The following is a 20,582-nucleotide window of genomic DNA, read 5'->3' on the forward strand; positions in this document are numbered from 1 at the left end:
GGGGGGCGGCGGGCGGGGAGCCGAGGGCCCCCGCAGCGCCGAGGGCTGGCGGGGGGGCCCCCCCAGGGGCCCCGGGGGGCCGCTGCTGCGGGGCTGGGGACGCGCGGGCGGCAGCAGCGGGGGGCCCCTGCTGCTGGCTCATCTTGCGGAGGGAAGAAAGGTGGGCCTGCGGCGCTCCTGCAGGCTGCTGCTGCGCACTCCGGGGCAGCTGCGCAGAAGGCAAGGAAGGGTCTTCACAGCGGCGGAGGCGCAGCGCCTACTGCCCAGCCAGAGGCGCGGAGGGTCTGCGCCGCCAGGGGCGGAAAGGGCTGAAGGAGAAGCCCCCGGGGGCCCCCATCAAGGCCTTCACGGGAAGCGCGAAGATCTTCAGATCTGGAGGCGCGGGAGTTCGCGTCTCTCGGAGAGGCAAGAGGAGGGGAGGGACGCACAAGGTGGAGCCCGCGGCACCCCCGCAGCAGCAAACGCGTGTTGGGCCCACTGCCAAAAGCCCAACGGAAAATCCCCCTTCAAAAGCCACTATTATTGTCCATCATGCCGCAATCCCAAGGCTGGCGCCGAGAGCCATCGCAGCAGCAGGCACGGGAGCCACCCGAATCTGGGGTGTATGTACACCGGAGATTTGGCAGCCAACAGGGGGAAAAACCCCTACAACTTCCAACCTCGTTCCTTCTTCGTTGCACTTTGCAGGAAAGAGCAGCTCCAGCGCCAGCCACGACGCCCCCTGCTGCGCAGCACCGCCACCCCCTTGGGGCGACAACTTTGGGGCCACCATGCACGTGTGGGGCGCCAACCGAGACAGTCAGCACTAGACGGTTACTTATAGACCCCAATTACCCGCACTTTCTGCAGGAAAACGCTCTTAACGTCATAATAAACTCCAAATTACAAACAATCTTCAAGATGTCTCGCGCGGTCTCAACGCCAGTGGGCCACGCGCAGGCCTTGTTGGCCGTTACACTGAATATATCTGTCGAGCAGGCTCTATAAGTGCAATAATTAAATCCGGCGCAGCGGTCTTGTGCAGGAAACCTCCTGGTTTCCGTGCGTGCGCATCCCATGCCACAGTCGCCAGCACAGGCGCACCACTTTTGGGCGCCAAACCCTGGCAACTGTTGCAATTTCTTAGTTTAATCGCAGTAGCACTCCTGAATAGTGGAGCAGTGTCTTTAATGGTTTTACTTCAAAAATTTTTCATGGGATGCAGCTTTGTTTCGGCTAGTGCCTGGGATGCGCGCAGCAGCGCGCAGGTGCTCGAGATCGGTAGCTACACCAGCTGCGGGAGCCGCCAAGGGAAGTGTCCAGCCAGCTTTCTATTGCATTAACTATATTAGGAGCCTGCAGAAAAATGATTCGAAGCCGGGGGTCAAAAAAAAGCTGTGCAGTGCAGGTCTAGTTGCCAGCAGCAGCCTGCTGCGCTGCAGCCGCTGAGAGTCTCGGGGTGCCCCCACAGCTCGGACAGCGGTGCTCACTCAGCTGCTGCTCCCGCCCCACCTGAGGCCACTTTGCTGTTTTGCTGCAGTTCAAAAGCTCGATTTCAGCGTCACTTTTGCAATCTTTGCAGCTTTCAAGCCCCGACTGCAGCGCGGCCTGCAGCAGCTCCTGGGCGCGCAGTGCTGCCACACACTGCGGCCTCTTCGAGTTTCCGCGAAGTCTTGGCCCCTCAAAGTGCTGCGCCTGTTCGCATTTGGGGCCTTTTCCCGCGAACACGGCCAAGACTGGGCTCGCGGGGCTGTGTGTGGCAAGAGGGCTTGCTGAGAGTCACTGGCTAAGAAACTCTGAAGCAAAAAGCAAAAAAAGCTGCACAGGGGGGCTCAAGTGTCCCCCAGACACCCAGGATCGGATGTGTGGCAGCACTCTGGGCACTCCGGCCTTGTGTCCTCGCCGTGTCAGTGATCATAAATTGAACAATTAGAGATGCTGCTCGTGCTGCAGCAAGACGTGAAAAGCTTTCGCAGCAATTCGTAGAACTCGTTCTCAAAAACTGAACTCTGAGCTCCCCGCGGGAGTGAATTGTCGTCTGCGACGCTTTCCCGAGCTGGGCCACTGCAGGGGTCTGGCCTTCACATAAAACGCACACATTCTGTTAACTTGTGGAGTACCTGCAAGGCTCCGCCTAAGTAAGAAGGCAGACACAGGAAAGCATGCCTGCAGCCGCGCACTGCTGCAGCGGATTCAAGTCGGCTGCGAAGATCAGTTGCACACAAAACTGCTAACAATCCTTCAAACTAACAACACGCTTTGCTACGGCTTTCCTTACTTCATGCTTTCCCGAATGCCTTGAGCACTGGTGCTTTCAGCTCAATAATGATCCACTGGCAAGAGGCTAGCTAGCTCGGGTTCCGCTGTTTCTAGAGAGCTGGGATCTTCAACAGTAGTTGAATCAGTGAGCTGGACTCTCACCCCTGCTTTTCGGGTGTGGGAGGCTATGCCCAGCATTTCTGAATTTTGTTGCACTGGTTGCGCAAGCTCGCGCAGTGCCTCAGATCAACACAGCCCTGAGGTGGCTTTCAACTAGTTCAGAAGTTTGCAAACATTCACTTTCCGGGACGTGCTCCTTCACAGCATCTTCTTCCCTTATTGAATATTTGCCTACTCAGCACTTCAGCAGTGCGGCTGCGCTTTGCAGCCCCTGCAGAACAGCAGAATATAATAAGTCTTTGGCGGGACGGGGAATCCATATTAGGAGTAAGAAATATCACGCTTCAATTGCGGAAGGCGTCATCGATGGCCTTTGAGCCTTCTACAGGGCACTCCAGCGGCAACTTCTTATTTTTTCGCTCAGTCTTGAACAGCCTTTCATGCTCTAGAGGCTCTGACTCTCAACTACCCTCTGGAGATATATACAACTCAAATCAAAATAATCCCCTTCTGCCACCATATAACAGCTTTTTTCACAATGCTATTCTTCGGATTCATGAGGGCAAGAGTATACCTAGAAGGCCAACTCATAAGCCCTCTCTAGAACTTTCTTCCTCTGAAGTGCCATGAAGCAAGAACACAGCAATAGCATCCGGCAAGAGCTGGCCAAAGGAGAAAACTTGATGAAATCTAATCTTCTCCACTGACCCTTAGAAAAATGAGCTCAAAGCCAACAACATCATGAATCGTTAAAGCAAAGACTTTGTGAAGCGCTCAGTTGGAGCCGCCAAAAATAGGTTTTCTTTCTTCGAGGTGAATGCGCACATTTACATTTAATAATATTTTCTAAGGGCTTTTCTGTTGCTTGCATAGTGGTAAGGGAGGTACTGACTGGCTTTTGCATGACAGTTAGGTGGTTTCAATTGAGGCCGTGAGAATGACGCGCGGGAAAAGTGTTCACACAGTTCTCAAAAGCAGGCTTATTTCATTATCATAAAACTTGCCCTCCGAGCCATTATTTTAACTTCAACAGGCAGCAACTACTGCCAGGCAAAGCAGCGTTATATGAACACAACTGCAGTTAGTTGGTCCTTGCAAGTACAACCCATGGCAAAAGCTCGAGAGGGAATACGCCTCACAAAAAATACAGACGAAGCAAGTATTACAATATTGTCAAGGCCAAGCATTTATAGATAGGCTTGGCCCCTCCTTCTTCCTAGAAAATCTCGGACAGTTGGCAAGCCGAGCAGCGCGTCAGCCTGTCGCCGCCATTTACTCCCTTTCCGAGTTAAAATTCCAGTTCTATTAAAAATATTCACCTAGGCCCCGCTAAGCTGAGCCGGTTCACAATAAGCAACAGTGTCAGGCCAGTTCGCGGTGGGGTATCTTGGCTTAAAGCTTCAGACAAATTATGACCTTGGATAGAGCCACAATACTCTGCATTTACCGCCTTTCAGCGTTCTAAAAAGCACAGATCTCCATGCAGCATATACAAGCATCAAAACAAATTTTTGGTATTCAATAGTTGTGAAAAAAGTTGTCGCTCGCTGGCTAAAAAGAGTGATGCGCAGGAAATAGAAAAAACTGCGGAAGCTGCAGGCGCCGCTTTTCCGTCGTTTTGCGCAGCTGGTGCTTATAAACAGTTGGTCGTACAAAGCGAATATCATTTTAGAAAGTGGTTTTTTCTATAACTTGCATTTGCGCATTTTCCTGGCCGAAATGCTATGTGGGTGCTGGCTCGGGGCAGTTCTTTTCAGTAGCTGCAAAAGAGGTCCAGGGCAGCTCCTTTTTTTATTGGCTTCTGCTCCATCTGAACAGCTTTTGTTAAGTTCCAATCTGTACCGCTCCTCTTTACTTTTCACATAAAGAGGTGTACGCGTTGAAATTGAGCTTTTTGGAGCGCTATTCGACAGTTAGGTGACATTCTTTCAACAAGCAACGTCTGGGAGCCCGAAAAGCGCGTGAACAGCCTTTAAACCCCATGTGTTCGACGTAATTACTTCTGCATTAACATGCCATTCAACCTATATGCCTCGCTTTGCATGCAGAACTCAGTGGATTGTTTGCTTTAGGCGGTATGCTTAGGCGTGCACACAATTTCATCTTCACGTTCCTGCTGAATAAAATACGGCTATTCCTCGCCGGTTATCGCAGTAGAAAAGGCAAATGTCACTCTTTTCTCCCCACACTGCTGTGGCTTCTTTTTCATCCCCTCGCGTCCATGCTTTCTTCAGCCGGCCAGTTGAATTTCAAGTTGTTGTTGCATTTGGATTCATAAAGCCACCGCTGTGTGCACCGCTATGTGTGTGCCTAACCAGACCGTAATTTGCTCTCGCTAAGGCCTCAAGACTCTTGAATTAAAGAAGAGATCTCTCAGCCTCATGAGCTTCCTAAAGTACAAGTTTCCTCACAAGTACATGGAGGCCCTTGAGCGGAAACTGGGAAAAGCAGGCAGCAACACCTGCACATCAGTTGCTTACAGGCAACACCCAGGGATCCCGGGGCTTCTAAACATTCAAGTATGCGTTGAAAGCCAGGATTTCACCTCTATGGCCTGACGCGCCCATTTGCTGCAGTCGCAGCAGCGGCCCCTGCGGCGCTCTGGAGCCGCAAGGCGCTTGTTCGGGTCTATCTTCTGTTGCAAATGTTGAAATAAAATAAATGTAGGTTTCGTACTTGTTCTCAAGGAGCGCTTCATGTGCAGAAGTCCGCTTCTTGCACGGGCTCCCCTTCAACTCATCAGTCGCTGCACCCCCCCTCGCTGCCTTCTTTTCTTGCGAACCCACACATAAAACTTAGACTCCACAAGTACATATTGCAGCAAATAATTGACGAAGAGTTTTTTGGAAGAGTCCTGCGAGCTGAGGAGCTATGATCTCCTCCTTTAAGCCGTCTACAACACCCCGGGGGCCCCAACCCCACCTGTATCTGGCCACAGGGGCCCCCAGGCCGGTTAAGAAGCAAGAAGTAATCCTGCAGCGCTTGCTACTGGATTCGCTAGTATGCAGATTTGAGTTAATGTTGAACTTACAAGGGCCACTTTAGCCGAAGAGATCCGCGGGATTTGGCCTTCTAGAGGAGGGCCCTCCTGACTCGGGGGGCCCCCCGTTACCTGGGGCCCTCCCTGAGCTAGCAGCCTTCAAATCATTGAAGCAGAGAAAAAGCAACTCTCTCACAGGAGGGGGAGCAGCAGCAACACCGACAGCTGCAGCAGCAGCAACACCGACAGCTGCAGCAGCAGCATGCAGGCGAGTCCGCAGCGTAGCCCAGTAGCTGCGGCTGCAAGGAATCGTCGAGCGGCTGCAGCTGTGGTGGCAGCTACGCTGGCAGCCTCTCCAGTGCGCCAAGCAACAGCAGCAGCAGCAGCAGCAGCAGCAGCAGCAGCAGCGCCACGGGCTACTGCTGCGGCTTTCCCTTGTTTTGACTTCGCCAAAAATGTGGGCCAGAGAGGTGACAGAGAAGGCTTTGGCTCAGCTGCTGCTTCTCCGCTGAGTGCTTTGCGGGCAGAGGGGCGGGCGCCTGCAACACCGCCGACAGCAGCAGCAGCAGCAGCAGGCGCAGCAGCAGCAGCAGCAGACGCGCAGCAATGGAGCCGCTGCATTGAGGCAGCAACGAGTGTTTCTAAGGCCTGGAATGCCTTGAAGCTGCACACAAGCAGCAGCAGCAGCAGCGGCAGCAGCGACAGCGGTAGTTGCTGCTGCTGCTGCAGCATTCGACTTTACGGCGATGTCGCTCGGCTGTCTTGGCAGCTGCAGCACGACATCAATGCTTTGCTGCTGCTTCTTCCCGCAGAGCGCGTCCAGGAGGACGCAGAAACAGCAGCAGCTTTATCTGCAGCAGCAACTGCAGCAGCAGCAACTGCAGCAGCAGCAACTGCTGCTACAGATGCGGGAGCTGCCAGCACATCGAAGCTTTGGGGCGATGCAGCCAGTTGGAGTGTCGCGCTGCAGCCCCGGCCGCCAGCAGCAGCTGCTGCAGCATTGTCTGCAGCAGCAGCAGCAGCAGCAGCACACTCAGCTGCAACAGCAGCAGCAGCAAACCAAACACCTCATCAGCTGAATTGCTGCTGCCTTCCTTCGGTTTCCACAGCCCTTCGGCTGGTTCGAGCTCTGGGTCTTTGTTCTTGTGAAGCAGCAGAAGGCAGCAGCGCATTGCTGCTGCTGCACAAGGCTGCAGAAGCAGCGGCAGGTGCCGCTGCTGCAACAGCTGCTGCAGCGGCACCTGCTGCTGCTACAGCACCTGCTGCTGCAGCAGCACCTGCTGCAGCGCAGCCACCGGCTTCCTGCACCTGCGAAGCTACTCAGAGCAGCAAGCCTTCGCAGCATCCGGGCGGCCCGCTACACAAGCTGCTGCAGGCAGCAGCAGAAGCAGCAGCACAGACTTATGGGTCACTGCTGTCAATAGAATCGCTGCTGCGGGCGCTGGCTGCTGCATTAAGGCAAGAGCAGCAGCAGCAGGACCTTCATTTGCTGCTGCGAGGCGCGGGGAGTGAGCCCTTTGCTGCCTGGGAGCAGCAGCTGCAGCAGCAGCAACAGCAACCACAGCAGCAGCGGCAGCTGCAGCAGGCAATGCAGACACTGGAGCATTTCCTGACGAAGGACTTCGAGGGCCTGGCCAGCGCCGTAGTCAGCCGCTGCATGGCTGGCTTAGCTGCACTGCAGCAGCACGCACTGCAGCAGCAGCAGCAGCAGCAGCAGCAGCAAGGGGCCCAACAGCAGCAGCACGAAGAAGTGGTTCTCACTATTGGAGCCGTAAGCCAGTTTCAGCTGCATGGATGCAAGTGGCATCACTGTGGGGTTATTTGCTGAGGGCTGGAGCTGCTGCTGCTTGTGTGGCTTTGTTTGCTGCAGTCAGCGCGAAGTCTGCTGCAGCAACTGCTGCAGCTCAGCAGCAGAGAGCTGCAGCAGTGCCGCAGAGGCGGGGCTTCCTTGCTGCGGCATTTCTACCTCCACTGCAACGCGTAGGCCTTAGCAGCAGTAGCAGCAGCAGCAGCAGCAGCAGCCCATAGTCCACGTGAAACACGAAAGATAAATCACTGACAGCAGCATGAAAAGCGGCAGCAGCAGCAGCAACAAAGTAGCAGCATAACAGTAGCAGCAGCAGCAGCAGCAAAGAATGTGACGAGGGCTCTGTGGAAGTCTTGCTGTGTGCATGCAGGTACTTTGCATTCTCCAGACGGGAGATAAGAGCAGGCCATTGGTCTGCTGCTGCTGCGCTGCTGCTGCCTCTCACCCCGCTGCTTCAACCGCTGCTGTCCCTTCCGTGGGCCCCACAGCTTCAAAGCGAAGCAGCAGCAGCAGCAGCAGCAGCAGCAGCAGCCGCAGGTGCGGAGGCACCCTCTTGGACATGCTTCGCAGAAAGTGCCGCAGTTCAGCAAGAAGTAGTGGAGGTGCTTGACTCGGACAGCGAAGGCAGCAGCAGCAGCGGCAGCAGCAGCTACAGCAGCAGCAGCAGCAGCAACAATAGCAACAGCAGCAACACCGACGTGCCTAAATCTTCTTTGCCGTTAAGGGCTTCCCCATGGAAAGGCTCTTCATCAAGTGAAGCCGCAGCAGGAACACCAGCGACTTTAAGTACAGCAATAACTGCAGCAGCAGCAGCAACAGCAGCAGCAGCAGCAGCAGCAGCATCGCAGCAACGTGCAAAAAGGGGCCCTGTGAGCGACCTTGCAAGCACACCTCGCCGGAAGCTTGCACGCGCTGCAGACGCGGAGCGGCAGCAGCAGCAGCAGCAGCAGCAGCAGCAGCCGCAGCAGCAGCAGCAGCTGCTGCTGCTGCAGAGAGCGTGCCTTACTGAAGCACGGCGAACGCCACGAACTCATCTAGGGCAAGGGAGATCGCCCTTTGGGGGCTCTGCTGCAGCGCAGCAAAGCTGCCGAGCTTCTCCATTTGCTGCCTCCCCTTTTGCCCGCACTCCATCGGCAGCACCGGGAGCAGCAGCAGCAGCAGCAGCAGCAGCAGCAACAGCAGCAACAGCTGCGGCGCTGTCTCTTGGCAGCCGCAGGGCAAACACCCCCATTCTACACAGACGACTCACAGCAGCAGCAGCGGCTGCAGCAGGTGCTGCTGCTGCTGCTGCTGCTGCCTCACCGTTTGCGTGTGCCAAAGGCACTCCCCTCAGGGCCACAACCCTCCGCAGCAGCACAAGCCAAGGGGCAGCAGCAGCAGCAGCAGCAGCAGCAAACAGCGCCAAGTCTGTAGCGCTGCATGTACACACATACGCAGTCCACATCAGTTTGCTGCAGAGTGCAGCAGTGGGGCTTCAGCAGCTGGAGGCAGCAGCAGCAGCAGCAGAGCAGCTGCTTCAGCAGCTGCTGCTTTCCTGCAAAATTGAAGTTCTAGATTACGTGGCTTTTTGCATTGCGGCTGCTTACAAGCCCCATATACAACAGCAGCAGCAACAGCAGAAATACATGCTGCAGCAGCAGCAGCGACAGCAGCAACAACAGTTTGATGGAGAGATGATGGGCACTGTAGCTCCTCTAGCTCTGGAAATTAGGGAGATTATCCGCATTTCCATAAATGCGAAGTTGCAGCTGCACCTGCGACAGCTGCAGCAGCAGCAGCAGCAGCAGCAGCAGCAACAGCACCTTCAGCTGCACGAATTCGAACGAAATGAAGAAAGCGACGAAGCAGTCATTGACTGCGATGCACCGTTGGAGTGCAGCAGCAGCGGCAGCATCGCGCGCAGCAGCAGCAGCAACAACAGCAGCGCGAGCTGCAGCAGCGGCAGCAGCAGCAGTATCTCCTGCAACCCTTTTGTGGCTGCCGGCTGTGTCTCAGCCACGGCAGCTGCGCAGGGAGCGGCAGCAGGTGCAGCAGCAGCAGCTGCTGAAGCAGCAAAAATGTGGCCCCTTTGGGGCGGCTCTGATGAGCTGCTGCTGCGCCTCTCCGGCAGCAATGCACGCAGCGCAGCGCGCGAGGCTTCTGCTGCAGCTTCTGCATCCAGCTACGAGCAGCAGCAGCAGCAGCAGCAGCAGCAGCAGCAGCTGCAGCAGCAGGACGATGAGTCTAGCTTGTGGCTGTCCCGCCTGCTTTGCCTTGAGTGGCTTGTGCTGCAGCAACGCATGCTAGAAGAGGCCCTGCAGCACACAGCAGCAGCCCCGGCGAAGCACCTGGATAGGCTGCTGCCGATTGTGCTGCTGGGTGCTGCTCTGCAGCAGCAGCAACCTCAGCGCCTGTACGCTGCTGCTGCTGCTTTCACTGAGGATGCCCTCAGTCGGCTACGAGCTCTGTGCAGCAGCAGGTGCAGCAGCAGCAGTAGCAGCAGCACCGGCAGCAGGACTTCTTCGGCGCTGCTGCACTCCAACGGAGAGCAGCTGCAGCAGCAGCAGCAACGGGCGCTGCTGCGGCAGCTGCTGGAATGGATTAGCACGGAAGCTGCAGCATCTTTGGGACATTTCAGCTGCTGCTTCTCCCGTGTTGCCGCCTTTGCATGGCAGCGCGGCGCAGCGCTGCAGCAGCAACAGCAGCAGCAGCAGCAGCACCGCCGTTGTTCCCAACACCTCGCTGAGCTGCGGTCCCCCGTGCAGCTTCAGCAGCAGCAGCTGCAGCAAAACCAGCAGCAACAACAGCAGCAAGAGTGCGCATGCGGTGCATGCGAGAGCGCGTCTGCTGCAGCAGCACCAGGGGGCTGCACGTGGCAGCGCGCTGTGCTGCTGCTGCTGCTGCAGCAGATCCATTGTGCAGGCCATTGTTCTATTAGCTGGCTGCAGTCTACCGCTGCTCTAGCAGACCGTGTGCTCTCGCTGCTGCCTTCGTCATCACTGCAGCAGCAGCAGCAGCAGCAGCTGAACACCGCTGCTGCGGTTGCTGCCTTCCGCTTCCCCTTTAGCAGCTGCAGCAATGAGCCACCTTCTCCTGCAGCAACCCGCGCTGCGCCGCAGCCTGCAGCAGAAGCAGCAGCAAATTTACTATCCGAGGCCGATTTTTCTGGTTTTGCATTCTTTCAAGGGGCCCTTAGCGGAGAGCAGCAGCAGCAGCAGCAGCAACGGTCGCTGCTGCTGTGGTTGCGCGCGTCAGTTGGCTCCGCGCTCTCTTCGGCCCTCCTTTTCAGCTGGCCAGACAACAGCAGCAGCAGCAACGGCAGCAGCAGCAGCAGCAGCGACAGCAGGAGCGCCGGTGACGGCAGCCTCTCTGAGGGAGCTGCAGCGGCTGCTGCTGCAGCTTCTACGCCGCCTGACATTAAGCGCAGCAGTGTTGCGCCTTCCCAATGCTGCTGCTGCTGCTGCAAGCCTTGGGTTTCCCTTGCCAGTTGTGTAGAGGAAGAGCCTAAAAGCCCAGCAGCAGCAGCAGCAGCATCAGCAGCAGCAGCAGCAACAGCAGCAGCAGTCTCGCGTCCGCTGCAGCTGCTGCGGCTGCAGCAACAGCTGATAACGGAGCAGCATCAGCATGTCTGCTGCAGCCTGTGCTGGTGGGCTGCAGCAGCACGCAGAACGTGGCGGGCCAAGAGGGCAGCGCGCGCAGCATTTTGTGCTTTGTTGCTGGCACTGCAGCAGCAGCAGCAGCAGCGGCAGCAGCAGCGGCAGCAGCAGCTGCAGGCGCATGAGTTTCTAGCGGCATTTGACCCCGATGCTGCTGCTTCTGACGCGGCCTCCCCTTTTGCTTCAAAGGCTGCCAGCAGCAGCAGGGGCGTGCAGCAGGCTGCTGCTGACGAGCTGCTGCAGTGGCTAGTGGGGTGCTGCGCTGCAGTGGCAGCAGGAGCAGCAGCAGCGACTGCCGCCGCAGCACCAGCAGCAGCAGCAGCAGCAACTGCAGGGCCTGGCATTTCAAGGGCTGAGTTCCTTTCCAGTCCGCGGACTTTCTGCTGCTACATTGGCGCAGCAGCAGCCCCTGGAGCAGCAGCAACAGCAGCAACGCCACGCTCCGCAGCAGCACCAACAGCGCGGCAAGCAGCAGGCGAAGACTTTGCTTCTCCCTTTGCTGCTACAGCACGCGCAGCAACAGCAGCAGCAGCAGCAGCAGCAGCAGCAGCACCATCGAAAGGCCCTGAAGGGCCTGCGCTTTTTCTGCCTCCTTTAGTTGATTTGCTGCAGTGGGTTTTGCCCGGCTGTACATACACCTTACACTGCACCAGAAAATGCTGTTCCTGCTTCTGCTGCTGCTGCTGCCGGACCGCTGAACTTGCTGCTGTGCACGCGCATACTGTTTGCTGCTGCTGCTGCTGCAGCAGCAGCTGCTGCTGCTGCTGCTGGTTGACTGCACGACTGCGTCTCCTTTCCCTGTACTGGCTGTACAGCCCCAGCTGTTGCTGTTGCTGCTGCTAAAGCTGCGTTGCTTCTGCTGCTGCTGCTGCTGTGCTGCTGCTGCTGTCCAGGCTTGCTGGCGACCTCAGCGCAGCAGCAATAGCTACTGAAGACTACCTGCTGCAGCTGGACGTCTTGTCACTCTCTGCTGCAGCGTTGCTGCCCTTCTGGCAGGCTGCTGCCTTTGGCTGGCAGCAGCAGCTCCCCCGTCCGCTGCTGCCGCAGCAGCAGCAGCAGCAAGACGCCGATAGCCTGATTACGGAATATGAGGAATGCCGCAGCGAAGCAGACAACCAGTTTGCTGCTGCATGCATTCTTCTGGGGCTAAGCCGCGCCATTCGTGCTGCTGCTGCTGCTGCTGACCGAGGTGGCAGCAGCAGCAGCGCCTCCGCTGCAGCAACCCCACCTGCTGCTGCTGCTGCTTCGGGGTGGCTTGAGACTGGAGTGCAGCTGCTGAAAAGCTGGGCAAACCTGCAGGTGAGTCGGCTGCTACCCCTTGCAGCAGCTGTTGACACCGCTATCACTAGCAGCAGCAGCAGCAGCAGCAGCAGCAGCAGCAATAGCACAGTGAGGGACCTCCGCCGGGCTCTGGAAGCAGCAGAAAAGAGGCATCTGAGTCACAAGTGCGGAGACAGCAGCAGCGCGGATGGCGGCAACGCTGGCGATCGAGTTGCTGCTGTTGCTGCTGCTGCCCCCGCTGCTGCAGCTACCAGCAGCAGCTATAAAGGCGGCACTCTGCTGGCTCTTTCTGCTGCCCACTTTATCATGATGCATGCGCATGCAGCAGCAGCAGCAATGGAGGCAGCAGACAGCAACGAAGCCTCGGCCATTTCATTACGTTGTGCTGCCGCGGATGAGTTGCTGCTGCTGCAGTTGTCCGGCCAGCTGCAGCGGAAGGAGCAGCAGCAAAAGGGCGTTGCACCTCAGCAGCAGCCGCAGCAGCGCGTTTTTCTTCTGACGCTGCAGCAAGTCGAATATGTGCTGCTTGCAGCAGCGCCTTTGCAGCAGCAGCAGCAGCAGCAGCAACAAAAGCAATGTGCAGCGGCACAAGAAGCGCTGCCGATCCTGCTGCTGCCGCAGCGGTGGCTGCCTGCAGAAGCCCCTGTGGCGGTGGCTCGCTTCCTGCAGCAGCTGCTGCTCGTGCCGCCGCAGCAACACGAGCAGCAGCTGCAGCAGCAGCCGCAGCAGGAGCAGCAAAAGCAGCAGGATCAGCAGCAGCAACTGCTTTCGGTGCTGCAAAAAGCTCCACAACTGCAGCAGCTTTTACAAGACCCAGGCGACAGAGCCTCAGCAGCAGCAGCAGGAGCGAAGACAGCATCGACAGCAGCAGCAGCAGCACCAACACAAAAAGTGGCTCTGCCTGCATGCAGCAGCAGCCCATTGCGCATTTGGGGGGCATCTGCTGCCCTTGGCGAGGCAGCAGCAGCCGCAGCAGCAGCAGCAACAGCAATGTTGTCTGCAGTTGCTTGCAGCAGCAGAGGGCTTGCCGCTGTTCCACTGTCCCGCAGTCTGCTTCCCCGGCCGCTTATATCCAGAGGCTGCAGCAGAAGCAGCAGAAGCAGCAGCAGCAGCAGCAGCAGCAGCAGCAGCAGCAGCAGCCAGTGGCCAGGGCCCCCAGGGGCCTTCAGACTGCAGAAAGCCCTGGAGGCCCCCAGGGGCCTCAGAGTCCCCTTAAGCCCGGGGCCCTTCGTGGCTGGGCACTGGCCATTTGGGGGCACTTCGTCGTTTGCTGCATCTACTTTGCTGCAGCAGCAGCAGCAGCAGCAGGCAGCTCTGTGGGCCGCAGCAACCCTGGGACAAATGGCAGCAGACAGCAGCACCGCCTGCGACCTGCTGCTGGCCACGCTGCAGCAGTGCTGCTGCTCCTCCCACTCTTTGCTGCCAGCGCTGCGCCTCGCAAACGCCCTTCTCGTGCTGCTGCTGCAGCAGGGATACCCAGCTTTAGATGCTGCTGCAGCGCAACTCGAAATGCAGCAGCAGCAGCAGCAGCACCAACAGCGGCAGCAGCAGCAGCGCCAGCCAGGCTTCTTCAGCTGGGACCAAACGCACTACCTCACAGCCAGGCAGCCCTTGCTCCAGGCAGCAGCAGCAGCACCAGCAGCAGCAGCAGCAGCAGCAGCAGCAGCAGCAGGAACATCAGTAACACAAAATACGTCTGGGCAGCTGCAGCGGCAGTTACAGCTGTGGTCTCCTTCTCACACTCCTCCTCAGTGCCACTTGCAGCTGCAGCAGCAGCAGCAGCAACACGCGCTGCTGGTCTGTTTGCTGAAGTGCTGCCTTGCCGCGCAGGATGCTCTACGGAGCATTTCTGGCCCTCGTGATGGGCTGCAGCAGCAGCAGCAGCAGCAGCAGCAGCAGAAGCAAAGAGAGTCCGAGTCTTCATGGGATAAGTTGATCCCCTTAGCAGACAGAGCCGCATGGCTTTCCTTCCTGGCTGCTGCGACTGCAGCTAGCAGCAACATCTGCAGCAGCAGCTACAGGGAGGCCCAATGGGAGGACAGCAGCAGCAGCACGAGCAGCAGCAACAGCAGCGGCAGCAGCAGCACAAGCTGCCAGATCGCCTCCTTCTCCCCGTTGCTGCAAGCTTCACCGATCTGCAGCAGAGAGCCTTCTGTCGTTTTAGGTAGCGCAGCTGCAGCAGCAGAAGCGGCAGCCAAAGCAGCTTCGCCTGCCACCCCAGCAGCAGAAGCGCATGCAGCAGCAGCAGCAGCAGCAGCAGCAGCAGCAGACTGCGCAGCAGCAGATGCAAAGAGCTCCCTCAGGGCTGCAGGCATTCCAGTGGGGGCGCCCCACTTAGCAGCACTTGCTGACATTTTGCCTCCCCACGCAGCTGTTATGAGGGGTCTTCTGCAGCTGCACGAGCAGCTGAAAAGAGTGCGACAGCGACTGCAGCAGCAGCAGCAGCAGCAGCAACAGCAGCAGCAGCGGCAGCAGCAGCAGCAGCAACAGCAGCAGCAGCGGCAGCAGCAGGAGCCAGGGTGGGAGGCCGTGGCTGCGGCAAGTGAGCAGACCTTCGTCGGCGTTTGGACTCTGTCCGTGCTTCAGTGCTGCAGCAATGAGCAGCAGCAGCAGAAGCAGCAGCAGCAGGTGCAGCAGCAGCATGTGCAGCAGCAGCAGCACACCAAGTGGGTGCGAATGCTCTGCGGCTTCGCCATAGAAAGGCTTTGTGGCCCCCAGCCTGCTGGTGGGCTGTGTAGAGTGCTTTTGGCGCTGTGCGAGCTGCTGCGTCTCCAGCAGCAGCAGCAGCAGCAGCAGCAGCAGGAACAGCAGCAGCTGCTGCACCAAGGCCAGCAGACACAGCAAGATCAGCAGCTGAGACGGACAGCTGTGCAGCAGCAGCAAAATGAGAACGCGCAGCCACAGCCACAGCAGCTTGGCAGCCCGCGCCTTGCTGAGGACTGCAGCAGCAGCAAATTTGTCTCCCCGCACAAACGCAGTTCCAGCAGCAGCAGCAGCAAGCGCTGCTGCTGCAGCTGCTGGCACTGCATGCTTGCTGCCTTGGTGACCTTGCTGCAGTGGGCAGAAGCCGTGACAGACTCATCTGCTGCTTTTGCGGCTGCTGCAGCAGCTGCGCTGACGCACTCGGCTGCTGTGCTGCAGCAGCTGTTTTTGAACGCATGCACTGGGTTTCTCGCGCAGCAGCAGCACGAGCAGCAGCAGCACGAGCAGCAGCAGCAGCAGCACGAGCAGCAGCAGCACGAGCAGCAGCAGCAGCTGCTGCTGCTGCCAAACAACCCCGCTCAAGCTCAGGCTGCGGGGAGCCGTAACGCCGCCAACCTACACAAAGCAGCAGGAATGCAGCAGCTGCTGCTGCGGCTGCTGGCAGCAGCAACAGCAGCAACAGCAGCAGTGACGGCTGGGGATGTGTTGCTGCTCCGCCGAGCAGCAAACTGCTGCATCGACTGCCTTTCTGAGATTGAGTCTGGGCTGCTTGCTCTAGAGGTTGTAGCAGCAGCAGCGGCAAAGCCTGCTGCTGCTGCTGGTACTGCAGCTGCTGCTGCTGCTGCTGCAGCTGCTGCTGCTGCTACTTCACCTCGGCTTGATGTTGCTACCCGGCAGCCTGCTAGTGATGGCGGCTGCGGCTGCGCTGCTGCTGCTCTGTTTAACACAAGTCAACCAAATGAAGTTTTGAGAGTTGTTTGCAGCAAGCTGCTGCTGCTGCTGCTGCCCTTTTGCTGCTGCCCTGCTGCTGCTGTGCGGCAGCAGCAGCGAGCTCTGGAGAGGCAGCTAGGCGCAATCCCTTCTCGCTCCCCCCTGCTGCTGCTGCAGATCTCCTCTCGCCTTTTGCTGCTACTTGGTCAGCGTCAGCAGCAGCTGGAGGCGATGCCGCGAGAGCCAGTAGAGGCGCAGCAGCAGCAGCAGCAGCAGCAGCAGCAGCAAGAAGAACAGTGGCCATGCCTGGGGCAAGGCGGCCTTTGCCTTACGGCCTGGCAGCAGCAGCAGCAAGCTGCTGCTGGCAGCAGCAGCTGCTTTCTTTTAGCATCCGCTGACCTGGAGTGTCTCTCCACCTGCCGGACGTTCCCCAAGCCCCTTGTCAGAGCCCTAGCAGCAGCAGCAGCAGCAGCAACAGCAGCAACAGCAGCAAAAGGGACAAAGCTTCCCTGTGCATCTGCAGCAGCTGCTTCTGAAGAGCAGCTCAACTGCAAAGATGCTGCACATGTCTTTCTTTGGGACTGCAGCTCAAACAACGCAGCGTTACGTTCGCTGCTTCGTCCACAGCAGCAGCAGCAGCAGCAGCAGCAGCAGCAGCAGCGTGCATCCCCTTTCACCTCTTCTGCTGCAAATGCACCTGCCTCCGCGCTTTTGCGCAGCAGCAGCTGCAGCACGCCTTCCCTGCTGCAGCTGCTGCGGCAGCAGCAGTGGCTGCAGTGGTGCATAGCTGTGGCCTCAGGGAGGGCAGCACAGCTCTCCAGCAGCTGCTGCTCGCCGCCGCCGCAGCAGCAGCAGCAGCAGCAGCAGCAGCCGCATCAGCAGCAGCCGCATCAGCAGCAGCGGCGGCAAACTCACCAGCAGCAGAAGCAACAGCCACAGCAAGAAGAGCTGCAGCAGGAGCAGCAAAAAACAGCAATGGTTAATGCCGCAGCTGCTGGCGTAGTTGCTGCTGCTGACTGCGCTGATAACGGAAGAGCAGCACGAGAGACAGCAGCAGCAGCAGCAGCAGCAGCAGCAGCAGCGCCGTCTCAGCAGCAGCAGCAAGATCGACTTGCTTTCTTACAGAATTGGTGGGGAGAACGGTGGCTACTAGAGAAACGCAGCGAGGAGTGGCAGCAGCAGCTGCTGCTGCTGCTGGGGCCCTCTGTTCTGCTGCTGCAGGGCTGGCCCGTGCTGCCGCTGCGGGAAGTCCGCCCTCTACCAAACAGCCTTGCTGCAGCAGCAGCAGAGGAGCAGCGGATGCCGGCAGCAGCAGCAGCAGCAGCAGCAGCGGCAGCGACTGCTGCTGCTGCTGCCAATGTGGAACTAAAGCATCGAGCCGCAGCAGCAGCAACAGTTCAAGATGCTGCGCTGCTGCAGAGGCTGGAAGCTCCTGTTTCCCTCATTCTTCGCTGGCTAGAAGGGTGGTCCGGCGAAGCCTCCACGAGGCAGCAGCAGCAGCAGCAGCAGCAGCAGCAGCACGAGCAAATCCCTGACTGGTTAGTGTGCACATGCGGCGACTTGAACGGAGGAGCAGCAGCAAGCAGCAGCCCGCCGTGCCCAGCAGCCAAGCGGCAGCAGCAGCAGCAGAAACCCCTTCTGCGGCCCCTAAGGGAGTGGGCTGCCCACGCTGCTGCTGCTGCTGCTGCTGCTGCTGTGCTGCCAGCCCTGGCTGCAGCTTGCTGCAGCTTGTGCTGCACAGCAACACTCTCCATACAAGCACACGAAGATGAACGTTTGTGGGCCTTCGCCATTCTGCAGCACCACAGGGCGGTATCTAGAGACCTCCATTCACACCTGCAGCAGCAGCAGCAGCAGCAGCAACAGCAGCAGCAGCAGCAGCAACAGCTTGCCTTTGAGGTATACGGGGAGGAAGACATCGAGCAAGCGCTGCAGCGCAAACTGCCGCCTCATCCGCATGCCCAGCCTGGTAGGGAGAGTGAAGCAGCGGCAGCAGCAACACCAGCAGCAGCAGCAGCAGCAGCAGGAGTTACTGCTGCTGCTGCTGCTTCTGCAGGTGCACAGACGGCTCACACTCCTTCAAAGTCATTGAGAAGAGCAGCAGCAGCAGCAGCAGCAGCAGCGCGACTCGGCACACCAAGTCGACAAAGATCCGCCAACACGGCAGCATTAACGGCAGCAGCAGCAGCAGCAGCAAGAGCAGCAACTGCTGCTGCCTTCACGCCGAAAAGCAGCAAATCACAAAGCACTATTTGTGCTGCTGCTGCAGTGGCAGCTGGTTGCCTCATGGGCAGCAGTCCGTTCTCTGCCGCCGCCGCCGCAGCAGCAGCAGCAGCAAGATCAGGGCAAAGGCGCCCCCGTGCACAGCAGCAGCAGCAACAGCAACAGCAGCAGCAGCAGCAAGAGCAGCAGCAGCAGCAGCAGCAGCAGCGTGGACCCACGGCTGATGAGCATGAATTGACAATGAGGTTCAGAGAAGAGATGCTGCAAATAGAAGGCGGCTGCCTGTGTCTTTCTCTGGAGGCTTTGGGGCTGTTGCTGCTGCGCATCCTTTCCCCCGTGCTGCAGCCAGCAGCAGCAGCAGCTGCTGCTGCTGCACTGTTGCAGCCATCGTACCTCTGTATGCCACTGCAGCAGCAGCAGAATGCGATAGCCTTGCTGCGGCAGCTGGCTGCCAGCTTCCTCTGCTGCGTTGTCTTGAGGCTGCAGGCTGTGGGGTCTGCTGCTTGCTGCAGGAGGCAGCAGCAGCAGCAGCAGCAGTCTCAGCAGCAGCTGCAGCAGCCGCAAAGTGAAAGAGGCCCAGCTGCTGACGACGGCGCGGCTGAGGCAGCATCTTGTAGGGGCAGCGTCAGTCGCTGCTGCGAGAGCCTTTGCTGCTGCTGCAGCAGCGGCCCTGCCACAGTTAGACAGCGAGCTGGCAGCAGCAGCAGCAGCAGCAGCAGCAGCAGCAAGGGCGTTGTGGATATTGAGCGCCCCTTGTGGGCCACGGGCTGCGAGCCTGTCTCCTTATACCTTCACTCTGCGCTGCTGCAGCTGCCCGTAGAAGGCCTCGGCTTGCTGCAGCAGCAGCCCTTATGCCGGGGCGTGCACCCAGGAGTTGCTGCTGCGCTGCTGCAGCTGCGTGCAGAACGCGTACAGCAGCAGCAGCAGCAGCAGCAGCAGCAGCAGGGCACTCCAGCAGCAGCAGATGCAGCTTCAAGAGATGGGATACAAAGAGTTGAGTCAGCTCAAGACAGGCAGCAGGCAACGCCGCGACGCCACTTACCTGCTGCTGCTGCTGGCTGCACCACAGTGGCAGCAGCAGGAGCAGCAGCAGGAGCAGCAGCAGGAGCAGCAGCAGGAGCAGCAGCAGGAGCAGCAGCAGGAGCAGCAGCAGCTGTGACCCCCGGTGTACGGACACCCAGAAGCTGTTGCCGCCTGGAGAGGCTTGGCTGCTCTTCTTGCCCAACACCGGCTTTGCTGCAGAGCAGCGCGCGAGCAGCAGCAGCAGCAGCAGCAGCAGCAACAGGTGTTCCGCATCGCCGCGCTGCCGCAGCTGCCGCGACTGCAGGACTTGCAGCTTACTGCCACACGCAGCAGCAGCAGCAGCAGCAGCGGCAAAAAGTGTCGCTCATGGATTTTAATCTCCAGCTGCAAGACCCGCCCGCTGGAGACAGCAGCAGCAGCAGCAGCAGCAGCAGCAGCAGTGATGTGTCAGTGCTCTGTCCGCTGCTGTACGGCGACGTGCTGCAACGGTGGAACCGCCGTCTCAGCAGCAGCAGCAGCAGCAGTAGCAGCAGCAGCAGCGCCAGCAGCAAGGACATTACTGGCTTGCATACTGACAGCAGCAGCAGCAGCAGCAGCGCAAGCAGCAGCAGCAGCAGCGCGCCTTGTGGCGCAGACAGCTGCAGCAGCAGCAGCAGGACCCCGCGCGGCCCAGGCAACTACGACACCAGCAGCAGCAGCAGCAGCAGCAGCAGCAGCAGCAGCAGCAGCAGCAGCAGCAAATGCGGAAATGTCTTGTTGGGCGGCGTGGGAGTCTGCATAAATCCCTCAGGAGAGCTGCTGCGGACTTTCCGCTGCTGCTTCCCTTTCCTGCAGTGGGGGTTCAGCTGCTGGCGGGGAGCTGTCAACAGGCCTCCCCGAGGTGGCGCTGCGCTGCTGCTGCTGCTGCTGCTGCTGCTGCTGCTGCTGCTGCTGCTGCTGCTGCTGCTTCAGAGGCTGTTTCGTTTGCTAGGCACGGAGCTGCTGCAGCTCCCACTGGCCGTGCAGCTCCCGTTGGAAGTGCCGCTGCTAGTCTGCTGCTGCTGCTGCGCGAGTTGCTGCACTGAGAGGCGCATGGCCTGTTGGTCTGTTGCTGCTGCTGCTGCTGCTGCTGCTGCAGAGAACGAGTGGCTGTCGCTGCTGCTTAGCGCCGAAGTCTTCCTCTACTGCGGGCACCAGGGAGGCGAGCAGTTCGTGGATATGTCTCTGCTGCAGCGTTGTTTGTTGCTTCCGGAGGAGCCGTCAGCAGCAGCAGCAGCAGCAGCAGCAACTGCTGCTGCTGCTGCTGCGCAGGCGCCGCAGCCAAGACCTGCAGCACAGGCGGCTGTGCTGCTCTGCGGCTGCAGCAGCGCCCAACTCCGCAGCAGCAGCGACGGCGGAGAGCCAACAGGGACAGTCGTCGACTATCTTTGTGCAGGATGGTGAGGGGCCTTGCTGCTGTTGCTGCTGTTGCTGCTGTTGCTGCTGCTGCTGCTGCTGCTGCTGTTGTTCCCACGGTTTCTGTGCTGCTGGTGGACTGCGGCAGCAGCTGCAGCAGCACTTGCAACAGCAACTCGCGCATTTTCGCATGCAGTCGCGTGCATGCAAAGAGTTGCTGCCTCTTCTGTCCTGTTGTTGTTGCTATTGCTGCTGCTGCTGCTGCTGC

At 59.0% G+C, this 20,582-nt stretch overlaps 3 protein-coding genes across 3 annotated transcripts; all 3 read left to right on the forward strand.

The window, feature by feature from the left end:
* On the forward strand, positions 1-809 carry ENH_00040070 (hypothetical protein; the record flags this gene model as incomplete). Its single annotated transcript, XM_013580721.1, has 1 exon — positions 1-809. A coding segment is annotated over one exon (809 nt), but the record flags the coding sequence as incomplete, so codon positions are not given.
* Positions 810-5,600: 4,791 nt separating this feature from the next.
* On the forward strand, positions 5,601-7,166 carry ENH_00040080 (hypothetical protein, conserved; the record flags this gene model as incomplete). The annotated part of the gene is made up of 1 exon (XM_013580722.1): positions 5,601-7,166. One exon carries the CDS (start codon positions 5,601-5,603, stop codon positions 7,164-7,166), a length of 1,566 nt encoding a protein of 521 aa, XP_013436176.1.
* A 238-nt stretch (positions 7,167-7,404) lies between these two features.
* ENH_00040090 (hypothetical protein, conserved) lies at positions 7,405-20,362 on the forward strand (the record flags this gene model as incomplete). Its single annotated transcript, XM_013580723.1, is given in 3 exon segments — positions 7,405-7,443; positions 7,448-11,391; positions 11,674-20,362. Coding segments are annotated over 3 exon segments (12,672 nt in total).
* Positions 20,363-20,582: the final 220 nt, after the last annotated feature.

The sequence above is a fragment of the Eimeria necatrix genome, genomic scaffold (genome assembly GCF_000499385.1).
Source record: "Eimeria necatrix Houghton genomic scaffold, Enh_scaff295, whole genome shotgun sequence".
NCBI classification, from domain to species: domain Eukaryota; phylum Apicomplexa; class Conoidasida; order Eucoccidiorida; family Eimeriidae; genus Eimeria; species Eimeria necatrix.